Source organism: Macadamia integrifolia, chromosome 11 (genome assembly GCF_013358625.1).
Source record: "Macadamia integrifolia cultivar HAES 741 chromosome 11, SCU_Mint_v3, whole genome shotgun sequence".
Classification (NCBI taxonomy): Eukaryota; Viridiplantae; Streptophyta; class Magnoliopsida; order Proteales; family Proteaceae; genus Macadamia; species Macadamia integrifolia.
The window spans coordinates 27,801,869-27,819,222 of record NC_056567.1 but is presented as its reverse complement, the minus strand read 5'-3'; the positions used below and the strand labels follow the sequence as shown (position 1 = coordinate 27,819,222).

Below are 17,354 nucleotides of genomic sequence, written 5' to 3'. Positions count from 1 at the left end.
GTTTACAATGTGAGCATGATTCAAGTATTGGTATCATATTGACCATATTGTATAAGTATTGATTGAGACCGAAATTGATACCTGATTAATCAAAATTGGTTATCCATATCTTTTTAAAGGTAAAACAGTAAAAAATATATATTTAAATAAAGGCAAAAGTGAGTGATATGCATCGATTCTGATATCCATACTGAAACCCATGAATGTGAGGGAATCTATGACCATAACCTACATTAATTCTCTTGGACCGTAACAGGGTTCCAGAAGATTGTGAAACTTATTAGGTTATGTTTGATGTGCATTATCAGAGTAGATTATGGATTGGCCGTGATCGTTTCCATGGAAGTTACTAGAGAACTGTAGAAACACAGTTACCGAATCAGTTTCCATGGAAGTTACTAGAGAAATGTAGAAATGTTTTATCAGAACCAGAGGACGAGGAGCCACAAAGCCGAATTCCCACTGAAGCTTCTGGAAAACCTCTTTCCATCTTTATATAAAGTCCTTGACGGTGTCGACCTTAGTCATTATCGAATCATCGACCAACGTTTGTAGAAGTTCTGATTTGATATTCGTAAGCTAGAAAATGTCTCTGATTCCAAGCATTTTCGGTGGTAGCCGAAGCAACATTTTCGATCCATTCTCGCTTGACATCTGGGATCCATTCGAGGGCTTCCCCTTCAACAACAACAATTCTCTTACTTCATCTCCCAATTCGGCTCGTGAAACCTCTGCATTCGCCGGTACTCAAATCGATTGGAAGGAGACTCCTCAAGCCCATGTATTCAAGGCTGATCTCCCTGGGTTGAAGAAGGAAGAAGTGAAGCTAGAGGTGGAAAATGGAAGAGTCCTCCAGATTAGCGGAGAGAAGAGCAGGGAGCAGGAAGAGAAGAATGACAAGTGGCACCGTGTGGAGAGGAGCAGCGGCAAGTTCCTGAGACGATTCAGGTTGCCTGAGAACGCCAAGATGGAACAGATTAAGGCTAACATGGAGAACGGAGTGCTTACGGTCACTATCCCCAAGGAAGAGGAGAAGAAGCCTGAAGTCAAGACCATCGATATCTCCGGCTAAATACTTCCTCCTCCATTGCCAACCTATAAAACCCTAATGTGTGCTGGATGATGCTTGTGTGGTCTACTAATGGCGTTTTTCATGTAAATTTTGCTTGTGTTTGTGAACTGTCTGTGCTAGGGTTTGGTAGTCTCTGCAATGCTTTATGAGAATAAAAATAATCGTTTAATCCACTGAAATCCCCATTTCCATATGATACAGTTCTGCCACTTCATAATATATGATTGAAAGTCTTGAACTCGTTCATGATCTCAGTGGGAATCTTGTAGCAGAAGATAAGACGACGTCATTAGAATTTAATATTGTTATAACAAACATGAAGAAACATTAGAATTTAATATAGTTATAACAAACATTAACAAATATAAAAATAAATAAAATTATATAATAGAAAGGTTTAATGAGGTTCACACATGTGGTATATTACGGCCTTTCATTATGCATAAGGGATATTACACTTGTAATAAAACTCGTCTTAAAATCCTAGTTTGAAAAAAATGTTGGTGCACAATGTTGTTTTATATTTTACCACAGTTCAATTTAAGGAATATTGGTGTAGCATCTCAACATATTTAATTTAGGGAATACTGGTGTAGCATCTCAACAGTTAGACAATGATTTTGTTAGTTGGTAAGTTGGTCGTGAGGTTACAATTGGGGTAGGAGGCCCATTGTGTAGCAAGGGTGTAGTATTTTTTGGATTAAGGTTTTTTTCTCTATATTCATAGTGATGGTTTTTTTTTTTTTTTTTTTTTTTTTTTTTTTTTTTTTTTAGTATAAACAATATTGAGAGGCGTGAAGATGAATATTGTAACTTTATTCAAATTATAATGACAATGTCCAACAAGATGATAATACATAATATACTCCAAGTCATGGGTTGATTCTTAGGATTGTGGTTAATCAGATTGAACCATACGTAGTTTCGTACTCTCATACGAGATTAATGTTGGGCTCTGGACTTTAGTCTGACACCTCTTGCTTTCATTATAGGTCTCAAAATAATCTTTTCATTGAAATTATCACTAAAATATATTGAAACGGATATTTTTATGATCAAGAATTCAAGATAAAGTTAAAAAATATATATCAGAAAACTGTGGATTTGAAACAATTGGTGAGGAAATTCAAGAACACAAGTCTACACGGCATGGAATTCTACTCAAATTTGGATTAAATTGCATTCCTAGTCAACTGTTTGCTTTCAACTCATGATCTCACTTGGAATTCTGTGGTAGAGGACAAGACGACGTCGTTTAGAGTAAGCGTGAGAGGGACGCGAACGACGGACCTGACTTTGCAGAATGGCTCCAAAATTGAGAAAAGCAAACCAGTCAAAGTTCCTGAGAAATGTATCTCCTCTTCTTCATCGACACGTTATTGATTTCGTAAAGCGCAACTACATAACATGTCATGAACCCTCAAGATTATGCGAGAGTCATACGTCAGGAATCAGGATAACGGTACTGTATCCTCTTGGATCGTCTCCTGTATTACCGGAAACGCCCCCACTTTGGTGGAATTATCATTAATATTTAGGCTGTCTGTTTAACAGAGAGAAATACAAACGTAAAAAAATCGGAAACTTATATTTGTTACCACAAATTATAACAAATATGAAAGTTTATATAAATGGTTGAAAACTTATCAGACCTTTGTAATTCAAGGTAGGGTTGTCAATCGGTCGGTGTCTTGGGCCTAATTGGGCTTGATCAAATTTTAGGAGTGTAGATATAATATGATTTATAATCGGGTTGGTTGGCTTTGATCTATAATTGGATTGTCATAAATATATCATAATTGGATCTTATAGTCGAGCTATGGATCTATTTATCTCTAAATGGACATTAAAGGGTTTTTCCAACACTAATATAATAGTTGAAGTATTCAAGTTTATTCCACTGAAAATACAATTTTGTCCTAAGCATATCCAACATTAATTCATCATTACAATCACATAAATTTTGCTTTTAAATTTAATTTTCTATTGTTAAAAATGTTTATTTATCTTGAAAATTATAACAAATCCATTTAGACTTTTGTTTTACTTTTCAATTTTATTGGTGGAAAACTAAGGATTTCAAGTAGTATAAAAAGAGTTGGGCTAAGTTAGGTTTAAAGAAGCTGATTTAGGTCGGATTTATAAATGTGTCAGGCCAATCAAGAACTCATCAGGTTAGGTGGTTGCATTGTACTATTTGTTTATACACTTGTCGGAAAGTTTATTAATCAAGACAATCCAATTTGAGTCATTAATATATTGTACTCGATTGGGTTTGGAATTGACAACCTATTCTATGGTAACGATCATAACCCCCAACAGCCCCCATATGACTACCAGACAAAGTCATTTAATATAAAATTGTTTTGTATCAGTCTCTCTCTTCCTCTTATTTCTTCTATTTCTCACAAAATTCTAGCCCATTTTCATTTTTTCTCTTTCCGTGCACCCTTTTTTTGTTAGAAAAAACACTTATATATTCCATTTTAAACAAACAGGGCAACGGAAAGTGAACGGCAATCAAAGATTAGCATTGGGTATAACGGTCATTTCGCTTAATGGAGGGACTCGTTATTCTTGGAGGATTATGAGGTTATTCTCTTCAATAGAGTGCGGATGTGTATCCCTTGCCGAGAAAGAAGCAGCCACTAATAGCTTATAGGAAGAGAGGAAGAAGCACTGAAGCAGAGCAGTTGGATATTATCTCGATTTTGATCTCCTTCGTTGGAGGTGCGAAGACAACATCGTATGATTTGGATTCTTCTTTCCTGTTTGTAGTATAATTTCGATTTTTTTTTTTTTCTTTCTCGATTCGGTAAATAATCATGTGCAGGAATTTGTTTGCGGAAAAAATGAACATAATCCAATTATTCTCTGATCATGATTCGTCTTGGCGATTTCATATTTTATCTTTGATTTCAATTTTTATACAGAGATGGAAAATTCATCTCAAATAGTCACTTTTTTTAAGGCAATCTATACTGTCTTCATTGAAAATTGATCGTGTATATTAACTTCTGTAATGGAGAAGATAAGAGTGAAAGAGAGTGGGAGGTGATATTACCCTGTCTATGGTGTCTGATGTTATTAGATAGAATGTAAATTTATTTCCCTAACTGCTGGATGTGGTGCTGACATGATGATATCAGATTCTACTATTGAATTCAAATTGTATCATTCTTAAAGCATGTTGAAATTGATTATTGTGCCAAACTATCATTTTTGTGATAGATGATAAATGTGCTTCCTTTCTGATATTCTATCTATTTGGAATATTTTTTTTCGCTGATCCTAGTTTCTTCTTTTTTTGTCAGAAATCCATTTCTGCACTTCTAAAAAGACATGCAACCAATCCATATATAAGTATCCCCCAAAAATTATAAAATCCTTTCATAATTATACACTATGGGAGATTCTGAGCAAAGCCATTTTAGGTCAGCATTGTTGGAAAGCTTGGCTGAGGGAGAGTACCTTTTGTTTGGGAAAAGCTATGGATTGTATGGGATTGTGGGTGCGGTTGTTCTTGGTCTTCTCGCAATACTGTTTTCCATGGCAATTGTCGGAAAGAAAAAAGTAAAACAAAGAGGGGTGACAGTAGAGGTTGGTGGTGAGAGAGGTTATACAATGCGCAATGCTAGATTCACTGATTTGGTTGAAGTTCCATGGGAAGGAGCCACAACCATGGCAGCTCTCTTTGAGCAATCATGTAAAAAGCATGCTTGGCTTCGATTCCTTGGTTCAAGAAAGCTCATCGCTAAAGAGGAAATCACAGCCAAGGATGGAAGGAAGTTTGAAAAGGTCCATTTGGGAGAGTATGAATGGATAACATATGGAGAGGCATTTGATCGTGCTAGCAACTTTGCATCTGGTCTAGTTAAATTGGGTCACAATATGAATAGTCCTGCTGCAATTTTTGCTGAAACTCGAGCAGAGTGGCTCCTTGCTTTTCAGGTAGTCTAGCTAATTTATGCTTAACTGCAGTGTGTTTTCTTTTTAATCTTCCTTCACTAATGTTTATAAACATGTAATTCCTCGTCTCAGGGGTGTTTCCGCCAGAATGTTACAGTTGTCACAATCTATGCAACTCTGGGAGAAGATGCCCTGATCCACTCACTTAATGAGGTGGGAACATTATCATTTCTGTAAAGTTTTTCTGTTCTGGAGGTGAATCAGCATTGATTTTATGTCATTTTAACACTCATTTTTGGCAGACTCAAATAACAACCTTGATCTGTGACTGCAAGCAATTGAAAAAATTGGCTGCCATAAGCTCAAGTCTTCAAACTATTAAAAACATCATTTACTTTGAAGATGATGGATCTGCTATTCCTACGGATCTCTTAGCTAGTATAAGCAATTGGACGGTTTCATCTTTCTCTGAAGTGGAGAAGCAAGGGCGTGCAAATACTACTCCTGCGAGACTTCCTTCCAAATCTGATATTGCAGTAATCATGTATACAAGTGGCAGTACAGGGCTACCGAAGGTTGGTTCCAGCCATTAATTCCGTTGCATCTCACAAACTGGAAACTGTTGTTTTGCAAGACGCACCATGAGTACCTTAGCTTGCGTAGAATATCCTGATTCTTGACAATTAATGGCATGACAATAAACTGAAAAGAAAATGATTTTTAATACTTGCCAAAATCAGTATTGAATTGGATGGCTCCAAATCTGAGGAACGCTTCTTTCAAAAATATAATGCATTGTTTGTCTGCTACTACTGAAGCCTGTGTAATAACATGTTGATGGGTGAAGTTTCCTGATGTTCTAATACTTTGTTATGTTTGAAACGAAGGGTGTTATGATTACTCATGGCAACATTGTAGCGACTACAGCTTCTGTTATGACAGTGATTCCTGGACTAGGCAGCAGCGATGTCTACTTGGCGTACTTGCCCCTAGCACATGTGTTTGAACTTGCAGCTGAGGTCTTTATGCAAATCCTTGTTGAAATCAAGTAGAAATTAAAATTTATTGGTTCTATGCTAAATTCATATGTATTGTTTCTCTAGGCTGTGATGCTGTCTGCGGGTTGTGCAATTGGCTACGGTTCAGCGTTGACCTTAACTGACTCCTCAAGTAAAATTAAGAAAGGGACGTTAGGAGATGCAACTGTGTTGAAGCCCACCCTTATGGCTGCAGTTCCAGCTATTTTAGATCGTGTTCGAGATGGGGTGCTGAACAAGGTTTGAGCTAGCTTTGTCTGATTTAATAGCTTATGCTATTTGAGGCCTTATTATGCAGTGCCTTTCTGTGACTTGATGTTCATTAAGGTACTTCAATGAGTTACTTATATTCTTTTTAATGTAGGTTGAGGAGAAGGGTGGGTTAGCAAAAAAACTTTTCAACATTGGATTTAAACGCAGACTAGAAGCTATTGAGGGAAGCTGGCTTGGAGCTTGGGGACTAGAAAAAGTTTCGTGGGATGCCATTGTTTTTAAAAAAATACGCTCTATTCTGGGAGGGCATATACGATTTATGATTTGTGGTGGAGCTCCTTTGTCTGGTGATACACAACGCTTCATCAATATCTGTGTTGGGTAATTGCTTTTTATTTTTAATCCCAGTTATGGCAGCTTTATTGAAAATTTGTTTATTTCTTCTAGTTTTATGATGGTTTATTCATCAAAGCCGTCATGGCATGTCAGCTTCTCACCATGACATGGATATGGGTGTGGGTGTTAGAGTCTGACATGGATATGAGGTCTCTGACTTTAGTGGATCCCAAAAATAAGATTTAGCTAGATAGAGGAGGGTATGCAGCATTTTTTTTTTATTTGTAACGGTCCATTCTTGCATCATGAAAATAATGCTGTAACATTTCAAAGTGCTCAAATGATTATTGTTTGTTTATGCACTAAGTTTTTTGAATTTCCTTCACATATTATGTTCATGGGTACTGTACTTATTGCTTATTATGATAGTTTGCACATTCTCTCTCTGTGTGGAGTTTTCCCTATCCTACTATCATGGAAACACCTGGACAGCCGTCTCAGTGCTGAGTTGGAAAGCTTTTAATGTATCTAATTGGAGTTGAAAAGCTTGTATCATGATAATGATTATTGATTGACATTACAATACAAAGGTTTTACAGTTTGCTGCATCATTTCAAAATCTTGGGCTGAAATACATGGAGTTGGTCATGAATTATTTTTGTGACAGAGTAGTGTACTATCAGCTGAAGAGGTAGATGGAGAATAAATATTATTGGTAAACTTGAAGCAATATTGTTAATGCTCATGAGCGCAAGTTTAATGAGATTATGCGTATATCAAAATGGGCCCAACATGTTGAAGGGGACCGGTAGAATTTTCTGTGGTTCAAAATAAATCCTGGATGAATCTTCCAGAAAAGGGCTTCCACATCTGCCCTTTATTTATTTATTTATATTTTTTTTGGGGGGGGGGGGTGCGTGGGTGTTGGGGTGTTAATTCTTTCATTGTCATTAAAATTTTCTACGTTTTTATTTTCTCTTCCTTCTTGAATCTAATGCCCCATAAATTTACACTAACATGGTATCCTTCTTCAGGGCTCCTATAGGTCAGGCATATGGCTTGACTGAAACATGTGCTGGAGCAACATTTTCTGAATGGGATGATGACAATGTGGGTCGTGTGGGTCCACCTGTTCCTTGCGCTTACATTAAGGTCTCTCTCTCTCTCTCGCGTGTGTTTGTGCCGGTGCATCTTTTTTTGTAAGCATAACTAAATAGGGAAAGAAAGAAAGCAACTGTCTCTGTCTGCATCTGTGTTTGTGGTTCTTTAATAAGAGCTGTGGTAAAAGAAGCATGGGCACAACCATAATGTAATTGTAATCTCTTGAAGGGAAAGTTGTAAGATTTGATGTTGGTTATCTATGATTAGGTTGGTTGGAAGCAAAATTGTACTTAACTAACAGCTCCAGTAAACCACTAGTAATCATGATACATGTAATGCCCTGTCTATCTTAAATTTATGCATAATATTAAGTAGGAATTATTGTTGCATACTTATGTTTGAGGCCCTTCCAAGAATTTCTTGTGGTTTTTTCTTTAAAATTCTTATTTTATTTGTTCCCACTTGAGAGCAAATAATGATTTCAAGGACCTCTTGTGTGTGTACACAAGGACAAGAAATAATCCTTAACTTCTATATATTACTGTGATACATTGTTTGGTATAAAGGAAGATAATTATCGTCCCATTGTTGCCTTATTTATCTCTCTCTTTTCTAATTTCCCCTCTCTGATGTTTGTTATTTGTGACTAATGTAAATTCATTTAATTCGAGTCCGTATTTTTCCTTTTGCAAACTTGGGGGAAAATTCCATCCTGTAGGTCACTGAACAGTGTCCACTGTCCACATCAAATTTAGTTTATCCATGGAAACTAATGTTTTTCAATAGATTCTAATTTTTTCTGGTGTTCCATCCACTTTCACAGCTGGTTTCCTGGGAAGAGGGGGGTTATAGGATTTCTGACAAACCAATGCCACGAGGTGAGGTTCTAATTGGAGGATGCAGTGTAACTTCAGGGTACTTCAAAAATGAAGCTAAAACTGCAGAGGTGTACAAAGTAAGTTGTTGCATTTTTATTTGTTTAACATCCTAATTTAGTGGAAATTCTAAGGGAAGTAGATGCTAAAGGACCTTTTCTGTTTTGTATTCAAGGTCAACCACCAGAAGCCCTAGGGCTGCCTTAGAAAAACAAGGCAGGTCCTTTTGAGGCCCCTTTCGAGGAGTGGTCCCCTCATCTTTACTTTCATATCTAAGCCAGTCTGATTATGTAATGTAACAGGTGGATGAGAATGGTCTGCGATGGTTTTACACTGGTGATATTGGACAGTTTCACCCTGATGGATGCCTTGAAATCATTGATAGAAAGAAAGATATTGTCAAACTTCAGCATGGAGAATACATTTCCCTTGGGAAGGTGCATATGGAAATTTTATGAATTACCACAAAATTAGGTGTCGTTATGCTTACACTATGGAACAAGGTTCTAAAACTCGGATCAGATCGGATTGGTATCGGCCTTGACTGATCCCCGATCCTGATACACAGGTAAGGCCTGAGGGTGTATTAAAAAGCAGTGGTAAATCTGTGCGATACAGTCCGATCCAGGCCACAATCTGGATTGGTATCGAATTAGTATCGGCTTTGACTGATCCTGAGTTTTAGAACCTTATTATGGAATGATGATCAGAGTAAAGAAAGTCCTACCTTGCCTACTGATACAAATACATCACACATTTCAGTTCAAAACACAATGGGTCTAACCTAGAAGATAAGAAACTGACCATGTTGGATGATCATTAACCATCCAGCATGTGGTGTTATGCTTTTGGTGGACTAGCATTATTGCAAGCAGATAAATCCCTGCATACATATGTGGTACGGGTACAGGGGATAGCTAGCCGATCAACACATTCAATCCCGCCATTCAATACACTGGGTCCAATTGCTTTACACTATGGGTCCACTGCATTGGATGGCTTGGTTGATGGTCGGAGAAGTTACAACTGTCATATCTAGGAATTTTTCTTCATTATAACGTCATTGAAGTAATCAAATTGAGTTGGTTTCATACAATTTTTTCAGATTAAAATATTTGAATTGTTTGTTATCATTGGTTTCAGGTTGAGGCAGCACTAATGTCAAGCAACTATGTGGATAGTATCATGGTCTATGCAGATCCTTTTCACAATTATTGTGTAGCATTGATAGTCCCTTCACAGAAGGCCCTTGAAAGCTGGGCCCAGGGGGCTGGTATTCAGTACAAAGACTTTTCAGATCTGTGCCTCAAAGATGAAGTAGTTCGAGAGGTCCAGCAATCTCTTTCCAAGGTTAGTCTACAAGTTGCTGGAAACAAAATATGCAAGCCTTAACTTTCTATCAAGAGTCTGGAATCTATACTCTTTGTAGAATTTCCATAGACCCCCTATGCACAGAGAGAGAGAGAGAGAGAGAGAGAGAGATGAGATATGTCTCAGTTTTTTTTTTTTTTTTTGGTAAAAGTCTCAGAGTTTGTTATTGTTGTGTGCAGGTGGCAAAAGCTGCTAAGCTTGACAAGTTTGAATTTCCAGCAAAAATGAAGCTTTTGCCAGACCCATGGACACCAGAGTCTGGATTAGTAACTGCTGCTCTCAAGTTAAAGAGGGAACAGTTAAAGGCTAAATTCAAAAATGAGCTTCAAAAGTTATATGAGTGAAGCAGTTAAATCATCTTTGCTTGCCTTTCTTGAGCTAACAGTTTTCAGTACAGCTGAGACATTTATCCTTCTTTTTTTTTGTTGGTAGAAAGACATTGTTAATTTCTGTGAACTTTTATGTGATGTTTTCAATTTAAATTCTCATAATTATGTGACAATATTTTTTGTTTTCTTTCTTACCTTGAATGCCATTGTGTGCGGGATGGGTCCCACCGGTAAAATGGAATATTCAGGTGAATTAGCCGTTAGGTCATTTGAGCAGCCATCATCAATTCACATTATGTTTATATTCTTGGGCTGCATTTGTGACCTCCAAATACTAGAAACGGACGGACTTCACAGGTGCAAGACCCTATGTAAACTTTTCCTTTTGGGCATTGGGAATCATAGCTCTCACGGCGTCTAGGCACCCAAGGATTAAAGACACTGGAAGAGGCTTGGATGGGCGACACCAAGAAGGCGATCAAGGTGCCTGGGTTTGAGGGAGGGAGGGGGGTTGGGTGGAAGAACAGGGACTGGAGCAGGGTTGTGAAGGACGGGTGGAGCAGTGGTGTTCTGTGAGGAAGAAATGGGACCCATGGGTAGGAAGAAAAAACAGGAATAGAAGTTGCCTGCTATGGTGGAATAGGCATGGCAGCTTACCAGTGTATATGGAGAGAAATTTCTCTCCTGTACGAGGAGCTGAGCAGACTTGCATCATTAGATACTTAAGAGGACCAAGTTCTGTTCAAGATTATACATCTCTGAGTTGCCATTTAACTACCTTGTGATGTTTTCTATGTCTGCCACATAGGAACAGAAAATGGAATGCTTGCAAAACACTAGGAAAAATAGTCTAGATCTTACTAGATAAGAAAAAGAATTACACGACTGTTAGGTTTTGACTTTGTTTCCTGTAAATCTACTTAAGTATTTTTTTTTCATATCTAATAAAACTAGGAAATTGTCCCAAATATTTGTAGTGTTGTCACTAGACATGTGATGCCATTGTCAATGCAAGCAAAACCCTAAGTCGCAGCCCAATCAGTGATAATATAGACGTTGATGATGTTCTTTAACATTTCAAGCTTTTAGGTCAAAAGATAGCAAACATGGTATTAGAGTAAGGAGATCAAATGTTTGGGTCTTAGAAAGTGCATCCAAAAAATGGTGTGGGTTTGTTATGATTTTGGTTTTGGTTAAGTTTGATTTCATGTTACTTGTATGTCAGTGAGTCAACTTGGCAAGGTCCCAGCTAATCCTGACTTAACTCGGTTGATTCGGCCATTCTGATACCAATTCCTCTATACATTTCTCTGCTCCCTTCCCCATTAATTTAATGTTGAAGTGGGGGTGACGTAGAAAACCATTCAACTGATTTTATTTAGGGATCGCCTATGTGGAATTGTGGAAATCCACCAAGAGATGAATGGTTTTAAAACACTAATCTCATTAGACAAATGGACCTATTGAAGGCTATTTGTAATCTGAATATGATATTGATTTAAGGCTTTCGAAATATGAAGCTCTAATATTACTATAAAAACATCCTGTCCTTTTTTTTTTTTTTTTTTAAATAAAACTATGAACTTCATTAGAGCCGCAGGAGTCAAAAAGTGACCTGGGTCCCTTTAGGATGGTGGGTCTCCCTTTCTCTCTCCCCCTTGCTTGCTTCTTGTTGCTTTGATTTGATTCTATCTTAGGATGCAAAAGGCAGGATTATGTTGTGAGATGTTTACAAAAAAAAGTTTTAATTACTTTGAGCATCCCAATTTATATAGGTATATTTTTTTTGGGAGAGAGATAGTTATGCCGCCGATATCAAGTATGCTAGCGATAGCACCAATAGGAACACATGATGGAGTATCATTCAGGAAGGATATAAGGGTCATTTCAGAAAAAGGGAAGAGAGAAATAGATACAATGGGTGCTATTATACTTGATATCGACGGCATACCCAACATTTTTCTTTTTTTTTTTAAGAAAAAATACTGTTCATCTAGGTTTGAAAAGATCCAGTTGCCTCCATGCACACTAGGCATTTTCACGCTCAGATATAAACACACTTGGGCAGTGTTTTTTTTCCTTTTTATTTTTTATTTTTATTTATTTATTATTATTTAGGGAATATGATTTATTTAGGTATCATTACCTATATACATGCCAGCATTATCTCCTTGGCCTCAAAAGTAGATGACAAAGCTATACTCCATGTATCAAAGTCTCAAAAGGATTTGGTTGTCGGAAATCTGAATCACATCTTACCAACAAGGTGGACCTACTTAGCTTATGCCTGACCCCACCCCAGATTGTAAACCCTATACCCGGAGGTTAACTAGCTCACCTCCCACATAATTATGTTGATATATTGATGTGAAGGTTGGATATTTTGCATGGCCCCCACCTAAGAGGGCAGTGTAAGAAGGAAAATACATGATAGGCCAATGAGGATGGAGGAAATAGTATCATTCCATACGGGATCTACATGGTCAGAATAAGAGTGTTTTAGTGTACTTTACTGTTTATTATGTGAGAAGGGTATATTGGAATCTACGTAAGGGCATTTGTTTCCTTTCACCTTTCATAACCTGATAGAAAGAAAGGGTGGATATTTTACAGGGAAAAGGTTTTGTGAAGCGAATGGCAAAGGTCTCTGTCTCTCTTTTTTTTCACATGAAATGACATTTTTGCCTCTTCATGTATAAAATTATTTCATTACTACACTCTTTTATGCCATTTGCTCAAAAAACACTCGCCCTATTTTCTATTAAAAGCTTTTTTTATTATTGTTTTGAAATTGATCCTTATTTTCTAAGGGAAGAAAATATGGGGAATGGAGAAAGTTGCCGGAATTAGATAGAAATGAATGTTGTTTTTCATTACGGATTGAGTTTTCCTTTACGATGATGAGATAAGAGTACAACTCCAATCATGGGTTTGAATCTCCACTTCTCTATGGGTGAAGGAAAACTTAGTCCTTACTGTTTTGGTTTATTTTTTTAATGTCTTTAATTTTGAAGAGATAGAAGATCTACAATTCAAAAATCTATCTAATAAAAATTTGTTGTTCTTATTACTGTATAAATTGACATTACTTGCTCTTGCAACTGAAGGGTAACCAAGAACAAGGCAGGAAAGTCTTGAAAGGTACTGAAGATGACTGAACTACTATCATATGGAGTAAATGAAAGCTTAAAATAAGAGTTTTCTCTTATTCTGCATGGATGAAACTCTAGAGTTTTTAAGTTCACCAAGTCTAGGGACCTTCATTTAAAAATAAAACAAAAAATAAACAAAAATCTAGGGACCTTCAGAGTCAGTCTTAGACCCATGGCTTGGAGAGAGACAGAGAGAGAAGCATGTGGGCAGCTCATATCCCCAAGTATAGGTCTTATGGTTGGTATATGGTATTGGATTCTCTTTCTAATCTGGAATTAAGAAATAACATGACAATTATCTTAAAATTTGGGTAAGCACAGCTAGGGTTGTAACCCTTCTAAGCTACTACCATAGATTATTGTCACTGACTCACTGGACCCAAAAAATAAAATGTAATCCCCTTTAAATTTTAATATAATTATTGTATCAATGAAAGCTATGATTTGAGAAGCCTTGAGTAGGTAGGGGTCCATGGATCTGCATTTGGAGTTATTCTTTGAACTTAGCACTAAAGAGTTAAAAGGAAAGGTTACGTTAGCCAAGTTAAATCATACTTAACTGTTAACTTTAACCAGTGACAGACCTTTTTTACCTAGTGAACCAAAGTCTAGAGGTTTTCTTTTGTCTTATAACTATTAGACTTGTAGAGGGTTGGTGGTTCTGATATTAAGAACTCTATATGACAGGTTGGCCAGACAACAATAGCTTAAAAAAGAAAACCCTTAAAAAATGAGAAATAAAAATTAGAGACAAATGAGGCCTTGAAATTAATAATTGTTGGCTGCTAATACTATTTCTTCAAGGCAACAACAAGGAATGGTACATGATTCTTGAGTGTACATTATTAGACATGTTCTTATGATCTTGATTGATTTGGATTTCGAAGATTTTTTCGTGTTTATTTATTTTCAAGAGAAAAATTCATTTGAATAATCTTCATCTTAACATGTCGTGTTGGGGAATGATGATGTACTAATTTTGATAATTGGATAGTTAATTCCAAATTTAGATTAGTCACTGTCAAATTTCATAATCTTGTGTATTAGCATGTATTACCCTTTAAGGTTTTAGTCCACATTATTGGTACTGGTATTATTTGTCATCGACATTAATACCAATCTGGATCAGTTGCATTAGGCTGGATTGGACATTTTTTTTACCCCATAAAATATATTGATACAGGGTTTATTGGACTATTTTACCATCTCTTTTCCAACACTACTGATAAGGTATTGATCAAGTATTGGTTGTTCCGATTCTAATACCTAAAACCATGTCCCAGTTTATGACCATACATACTTAATAGTACTTCTAATTTATTATGAACTCTCTCAAAATCTTGATTTTTCAAACCTATATTTTACCACTTGAAAAACAATTTTCAGACTAAATTTTTAAATATAAGTATGGAGCTTTAGTGTCTGCATATTGATAGAATTTGACTCTCATTGAATTTGCCACATGGAAAATTTTTGAAAGTTTGCTCTTATTATAACCATAATAGAAAAAAACATTAATTATAAGTAATTGTAGATTGATATTGATGGGTTTACTCACAATTATGGATAACTTTCCTACCCATTCCCCTAAAGCTTCAATTTCTCAAGTTGGTAAGGGATATCCATCAATGGCGCGTTAGGGGTACAGATGGATGGGCTACTTTACCAAATTAGATGGGAAGAAGAAACCATTGTATCAGCAATATTTAAGAAATGATGGTCGAAATGAAACCTTTATATGTGAATTTAGAATATGTAACTTTCTTTAAGTTTAAATGAACAAAGTGATTTTTTTAAATTCTATTTCAAAGTGATTTTTCTTTATAACATTTTTTAGTACATATGTGAAGTGCCCAGATTATATATCCATTGAAATGTTGGATCGATGAGCATATTTGCCATGTGATAGATCAAGAAATAGGTCCCACCCATGTTGATGAGATAACTCTAACTACCATGTACTGCAGGGTCACATCCTACTTTGATTTTTCTTTTAATCACCCTCTTTTATTGGAGAAGAAAAGAAATAGGAAATAGATTTTGCACCATGTCAAGATTGAAAATTCTTTCTCACGCTCTCTCACATAAAGAGTCGCCACAATTAATATCCACACTTATACTCTTCTTTCTTCATACAAAATGTGGATCCCATTAAACAAATCCATCTCTCATCCTCTTATAGGTGTGGTTTTTCACTTGACATTTACTTATCTAGGATAAAAACACCTTCAATATGTGTACAACAAGACTCACAAAAGCCATGTACAATCTGTTTGTCCATGGAAAACAAAATGATAAGAAGCGAAAATCATCTTAGAAAAGCCAGCCCGCTGATGGGATCTCACGGCACAATTTAAGGTATCAATATCAAATTGGCTATATAGCTGATACGTATCTCGATATTGGCATATTAAGGGAAAAATTGGCATTTTTTCTTAAAAAAACAAAACAAAAACAAAATCCAAAAACAAAGAGAAAAAACTAAACTGTATACCATGATCTAAATCCATGATCTCACCACCTCTCAAGAAGGTGGTGACCATAACTGACCTAGTACTCCATGACATGGTTCACAAATGAAAGTAAAATGGCTTTGACTTTAAAGTACCCATCAATCCTCATTAGGAAGGAGCCCAACCACTCCTCCCCTGCACAAAGAAAGAGTTTGGGGAGGAAAGAAACCCACAGCCATTGCCTTGCAATAAACTAAAGTTAGAAGCAACATGTGATTTGAGTTTCTTGTTCTATTTATTTAGTTTCAAGTTTTTTTTCACCCATGGTGAGGAGAGAATCTCTCAACTATGGTATTTTACTATTTGATTCAGCCAAGGAATGATATTTGATGCTATTGTTCACAACGTGAAATCACTATGAAAGAAGAGATTTTTTCCTCACCATAGTTGATGAACCTTTTTTCCTTTTTTTTGCTAACGACGGGTATCCAGGCCTTCGGCTTGACTAGTCCCACGGGTCCATACTAACCCCACAACTACATGGACCAGGTCATACCGGGGTTGAATGAGAACCATTCAACTTTTACTGGAAACAATGAAGAGCACTAAACACCTTCGTGTGAGTGGCCCAAGGTGTGTTTAATGAGAGTCGAACTTAGGATGTCCAAGTTTACAGCTCGTACCAAGTTCGTTGCTCACCAACTGCGTTGCCCCCTTAAGTTTATAGGTGATGAACCTTGGGCACAAGCAATGTGCCCAAATCTTTATTTGCCTCTCTCTTCCTCCCTTAGAAAAAGTCTCCCATCTCACTCCACCTTAACCCAATTTATAAAGCTGTTAGTTCCAAAAAAGCTAACAGGGTGCTCAACCTCCTCTCATACTTGTATTCATAATTTCATATGAATATTAGGGCCCCATGGACTATTGACTTGATTTTCCATGTCTAAGTTGGGAAATGGGTTAATGGACTAACCAACCTTATGTCTAGGAAGTTGGATAGGAGTTGGAGAACAAGGACTATTAACTTGATTGCCCATCTCTAAGTGGGAAAAATGGATTAATGGGCCAACCAACCTTATGTCTAGGAAGTTAAGGGAAGTTGGAGATTGAAAGATTCTCTTTCCCTTTTTTTTTTTTCTTTAATTATTCATAATTTATATGATTAGGTTCCAACTCCTAACTTTGACCAGCAAGTGGAACTGTGAGCATTTCCAGTGGGACCATTTTGTCTAATGATTCTAAATGCTGGTCTGGTTCAAAAGCTGAACAGTTAGTTCCTGCTGTCTAGTATATTAGGGTCATTTCTAGTCTCTATTGTACATCTGTCTCCCGTGTGTCTCTCAATTCCCACTTTCTACCTGAAGGGACGACTTGACGGGTAGTCTACAGCTCCCACCTCCATCAATATTTGAGCTACCCATGTATTTGTAGCCTACTATTCTAGGTTTTCAATCGCACATGGCCAGGTATCTATCAGACAGCATATATTGGGTTTTTTTTTTTTTG

General features: G+C 36.7%; 2 protein-coding genes across 3 annotated transcripts; both read left to right on the top strand.

The window, feature by feature from the left end:
* The first annotated feature begins 289 nt into the window (after positions 1 to 289).
* Positions 290 to 1,245, top strand: LOC122094418 (18.2 kDa class I heat shock protein-like). Its single transcript, XM_042665216.1, has one exon. The coding sequence runs from the start codon at positions 587 to 589 to the stop codon at positions 1,070 to 1,072; it is 486 nt and encodes a 161-aa protein (XP_042521150.1). The 5' UTR covers positions 290 to 586; the 3' UTR covers positions 1,073 to 1,245.
* Positions 1,246 to 3,644: 2,399 nt separating this feature from the next.
* On the top strand, positions 3,645 to 10,416 carry LOC122094040 (long chain acyl-CoA synthetase 8). Of its 2 annotated transcripts, none has more exons than XM_042664640.1 (12): positions 3,645 to 3,802; positions 4,387 to 5,023; positions 5,114 to 5,194; positions 5,284 to 5,556; positions 5,869 to 6,000; positions 6,085 to 6,258; positions 6,383 to 6,612; positions 7,602 to 7,719; positions 8,492 to 8,623; positions 8,846 to 8,980; positions 9,687 to 9,893; positions 10,094 to 10,416. In XM_042664640.1, exons 2-12 carry the CDS (start codon positions 4,478 to 4,480, stop codon positions 10,256 to 10,258), a joined length of 2,193 nt encoding a protein of 730 aa, XP_042520574.1. In that variant the 5' UTR covers positions 3,645 to 3,802; positions 4,387 to 4,477; the 3' UTR covers positions 10,259 to 10,416. The 2 variants fall into 2 exon arrangements, with proteins under 2 accessions (XP_042520574.1, XP_042520575.1); XM_042664641.1 differs by having other exon boundaries at positions 3,660 to 3,818.
* The last annotated feature ends 6,938 nt before the right edge of the window (positions 10,417 to 17,354 follow it).

What these genes read in the sequence shown, in the direction of transcription:
- LOC122094418 (XM_042665216.1), top strand. Translation starts at nt 587, where the DNA reads ATGTCTCTGATTCCAAGCATTTTCGGTGGTAGCCGAAGCAACATTTTC.
- LOC122094040 (XM_042664640.1), top strand. Translation starts at nt 4,478, where the DNA reads ATGGGAGATTCTGAGCAAAGCCATTTTAGGTCAGCATTGTTGGAAAGC. An exon ending in TGTTTGAACTTGCAGCTGAG is followed by an intron (nt 6,001 to 6,084) that starts GTCTTTATGCAA and finishes TTGTTTCTCTAG; the next exon opens with GCTGTGATGCTGTCTGCGGG. An exon ending in AATACATTTCCCTTGGGAAG is followed by an intron (nt 8,981 to 9,686) that starts GTGCATATGGAA and finishes CATTGGTTTCAG; the next exon opens with GTTGAGGCAGCACTAATGTC.